Genomic DNA, 4,566 nt, shown 5'->3' with positions numbered 1-4,566 from the left:
TAATCGTGTGTTGATGAATCCATTAATTAAGGTTTGGAAACTAAAATTTAGTTCTTGTTAATCATTTATATATTAATAGTTTTTTAGTTTATAAAAGAGAATGTCTTGATTCTTCCACAGATTTATAACCGATCTATCAATCGTTTGTAATGAATTCCTTACTTTGATGATGGATTCATCTTTGATTATCAATGATTTTGTTATTTGCACCATGGTTTTTTGTCTGTTACTTCTGAAGAAGACTCAATCCATGAGTCGAAACACTCGAAACATGTAAAGTTAAATTTTAAAGATTTGATGATTACGGTTATAATAATATAATATATTTATTCACTTCAGCTTTACAATAGCCAAGAAGGGGACTTGGTTTACAATACCACTTATCCACACATCCTTCCATACCTTACATGAGCTCCTTCGCAAATACTACCTCATCCTAACTAACCTATTCGCTTTTCCTTTGGGCCACTAGCATATTGCTAGCTTGTCGCATTAATACATTAGATGATTACGGTTATATATTTTTGTAAAAGTCTGTTCTTGTTATATATATGTATTTTTTATATCTTCGAATTTATTCTCGCTTTCTTGTCATTTTATGTTATTTCATTTTATCTTTTGACTCTACGCGATTAAAGAAATTTTAATGTTTGACTCTTCATTTGTCTTTTTAGTTTTTTATTTTATATTTTGCTTTAACATTCGGAGAAGAATTGAGATTTATGCTAAGGATGACTCCAAAGTAGAGACGAAACGTTCAAGAATTTTTAAGAAATAAATAGATATTACGTACTTATAAGCACGTTCGACTCTGAATTACCTGATCATTGGATCCATATTTAATTTTTTCTTATGTTACATAATTTGAAATGTTCTATAGCATGTCTCGTACTTTTATTGTAGTCAACGGCTAAATGAAACAGCAAATATGTCAAACACCACCAAGCTCATATAATGCATGTGACTATGTAGGTACTGTGACGTTGCAGTCTCGCTGCAGCGTCGCAGCGATCCTTCGCCGTCACAAAGCGCGAATTAGCGTGTGACCCGGGCCAGGAATGGCGAGCGAGCGAGATCTCCAGAGGCCGAAGTAGTATTTTAAGTATTATTTTCTAATCCCCGCACTTTATTTTGTATGAAAATGAGTGGCGCCTCACCGAAGAACGAGTACACGGCCGCAGGAAGCAGGGGACAGAGGAGGAGAGAGAGGAGAAAACAGTAACCCGCGGCCAAGGTAGTGGCCGGTGGGCCTGAACCGGAGCGAAGTGGGAGCCTCAGGAGGGCCGGGCGTTCAACAAATGAAGAAGGAACTCCTCGAGGAGGTGCGAGCCAAACGAAGAGGATAGCCGTACACCATTCGGCGAGAAGGCGGACCGTCGGCAGCGATAAGTAGGCTGCCGGCATGAATTAAGCTCGTGGGGCCTCGAAGTTACCCCTAAAGGACCTCGCCGGGTACGGTACTATTCGCGAAGGATCGTGAGAATGATTATTGGCCGCGGAAAAGGGCGGCGTGGCTGCGCGCCCCTCGGAAGAGGAGAAACGTATGGATCGCGCAACGATCGCAATTTTCGTGGCATTCCGTTTTCGGCGTTATGAGCGTGCGTACGTCTCGGCCCGGCTACGGATAGAGTGGACGATTTGTGCTCCCGGACGAGAGAGAGAGAGCGAGAGAGACTGCCCAGCGGACGGCGTACCGGATTTCGCGGTGAGGTTGCTCTTCGATTCTTAAGATTGTAAAGTCGCATGCATCGGGGCGAGGGATCCTCATGTTCTGTAGTCGAGTGTCATTAGTGAATTCTCGCGGGGCTGCCATTCGCGGCACTTTGGTGTAAAGTATCGTTTAGTGAGACACTCGGCAAGCGCGAGAGACTCCCAAGCTCCCGGATAGTCGGCTACCGGGGAATTAAAGTATCGTCTAGAATCTCGGGCCTCCTAGAGATCGCGCTGGTCGAGAGTCGAAAAGCCCATGCACGTGCGGTGCATGTATCGCGTCATTGGTGTGAGTGCGACGGCGCGAGTCGCGCGCCCTTGTAATGTATTAATGAATGTTGACACTATTTTGAGTCGCGGACCCGTATTCATAGTCCTTCCTTGAGGAATGAGGATTCCTTGTTCCTCATTTCATGTTTCATAGATCTTCCTTGATCAAACAAGGAACCTTATTAGCTTCCTTTTCTTAAGGGAGGTTACGAGTTTCCTTGAGGAAGAGATGCAACCTTTATAACCAAACAAACCTCTAAAATTAGTTTGTCTCTGTTGTCACATTCAATCTATGGTTTTGTAGTTACTTGTATCTTGTTTTCAGAGTATAAAGGAAAATAGAATAATAATAGTCTTTCGAAAATATTTGAAATATAATGGATAATGTATTTATAAATGATTCTGACGATGAATTTGAAGACGAAAATCCTGAAGATCGAAATTTGTGGCGGCTTGCGAAAAGGTACATACGTAATTGGGAAAATCCCATAGAATTTTTTGAAGATATTCCTTTTCGGAAAAGATACAGATTCAGCAAAAGAGCTGTGATCGAAATCTTATTACCTATTTATTTAGTTATTATATTGTTAGTAAGTGTGATAAAATTTTATTGATATTTCTTTTATTTAATAGAAACTATACTTACTATAAACAACGAAACCCTGCTTGTTTAGATTTTAGAACGTTATTACTTTAAATAAAGAATACTGTAAATTTGTGTTTTTGTAATAATAAAAATAAATGAAACATTCTTTAAATTAAAATGTATTTTTAATTATCACGTTTATACATTTGTATGAATTTATTTTACATTATTAGAATATGTATAGGCTGAATATAAAAATATAAATTTTAATATGATTATAATATGGTTATAAATATAAATTAGAATATGTATAAGCTGAATATATGAATATAAAAAATAAAATTAGTTCATACTGTTTTATGAAAAATGTCTTAAAATAAAAGCGTTTCTATGTACAAGTCCTATTCCATCTTGTTCTCGATTTACAATGTTTTCAATTATAGGTTCGTTAAATACTTCTTCAATCACTTCGCCTAAATTACATTTAATGCACATATTGTGCAAAACGGCGGTGGCGCAAATAATTACCACTGATGTGCTCAACTTTGTGCGTAAGCCATAATATAGACATGGAAATCGACGTTTCCAACATCCAAATAACTGTTCAACGATAATTCGCGTTTTCTTGTGCGCAGTATTGTACCGAACTTCTGCGTCTGTCTCAGGTCTTAAAACAGGTGTCAATAGATAGCTGCGGCACGCATATCCACTATCAGCAAGTAGAATTCCATCTAGGCGTCCCAGATCGAAACGACAGCGCAAACCGCTTCGATCAAATATCACGGCGTCGTGAGTTGAACCAGGATGCCTGACAACGATATCAAGAATTTCTCGTTGGGATCCACTTACAACCTATAAAACAATAAATCATAAAAATTGTGAACTTATTATTAATCCATTCATAATCATTTGACATACAAAAAAAGAACACTTGAAAAAATATACCTGTACATTTAAAGAAAACTATCCTTTCTATTCCGGAATACTTCTCCATAATTCCGTCCAGGATTTGCAATGCGTATATGGGTGCAATCAATACACCCTATTATAGATGGAAAGTTGGCAATCTCATAAAATTTATTTTTATTACTCCGACGTTTTTCTTCGGTAAAAAAATTAATATATTCACTTAAGTGTGATGCTATAATTCTGGAAACTCGTACAATAATTCTTGATACTGTAGCTTGGCTAAATCCTCGCAAGTCTCCATTCACAATCTGTAATTATAACTGCATATAAATAAAATTAAAATGAATTATCTATTTATTTATCGCAGTGTTAGAATAAAATTTACCTGAAAGCTACTTGTTGCATAAAAACGCAGTGTTACTAAAAGCTGCATCAGTGGGGAAATCGGCAGTCCACGATTATCCAATCGCCTCAGTTGAGCATTTACCAAAGGTAATAAGATTTCGATCACAGCTCTTTTGCTGAATCTGTATCTTTTCCGAAAAGGAATATCTTCAAAAAATTCTATGGGATTTTCCCAATTACGTATGTACCTTTTCGCAAGCCGCCACAAATTTCGATCTTCAGGATTTTCGTCTTCAAATTCATCGTCAGAATCATTTATAAATACATTATCCATTATATTTCAAATATTTTCGAAAGACTATTATTATTCTATTTTCCTTTATACTCTGAAAACAAGATACAAGTAACCACAAAACCATAGATTAAATGTGACAACAGAGACAAACTAATTTTAGAGGTTTGTTTGGTTATAAAGGTTGCATCTCCTCCTCAAGAAAACTCGTAACCTCCCTTAAGAAAAGGAAGCTAATAAGGGGGTCGATTCTCTAACTTTTAACATGGTGAAAAGGTGAGCCAACTCACATCGCGTGATTCCCTAACTTTCATCATAGCGAAAATGTGAGCAATCTCACGGGAGTTCGTTCGGCAAGAAATTTCTTGTCGAAATAGTGAAATCCGAAAGAGAGACTGAGTAAAACTAAAAAAAAACTATAGCAGCGTGGCCGCTGTCGGCCAGCCGTAGCATC

General features: G+C 37.5%; 1 protein-coding gene across 1 annotated transcript; it reads right to left on the bottom strand.

Annotated features, from left to right (window-relative positions):
• Nucleotides 1–2,942: 2,942 nt before the first annotated feature.
• Nucleotides 2,943–4,167, bottom strand: LOC108777554 (putative nuclease HARBI1). The gene is made up of 3 exons (XM_018544481.1): nucleotides 3,861–4,167; nucleotides 3,512–3,783; nucleotides 2,943–3,418 (listed from the first exon to the last, which is right to left on the bottom strand). Exons 1-2 carry the CDS (start codon nucleotides 4,152–4,154, stop codon nucleotides 3,520–3,522), a joined length of 558 nt encoding a protein of 185 aa, XP_018399983.1. The 5' UTR covers nucleotides 4,155–4,167; the 3' UTR covers nucleotides 2,943–3,418; nucleotides 3,512–3,519.
• Nucleotides 4,168–4,566: the final 399 nt, after the last annotated feature.

Source organism: Cyphomyrmex costatus, unplaced genomic scaffold (assembly GCF_001594065.2).
Source record: "Cyphomyrmex costatus isolate MS0001 unplaced genomic scaffold, Ccosl1.0 scaffold442, whole genome shotgun sequence".
NCBI classification, from domain to species: domain Eukaryota; kingdom Metazoa; phylum Arthropoda; class Insecta; order Hymenoptera; family Formicidae; genus Cyphomyrmex; species Cyphomyrmex costatus.
Note: the sequence above shows the minus strand (reverse complement) of the source record. Positions and strands in the feature narration are given on the sequence as shown.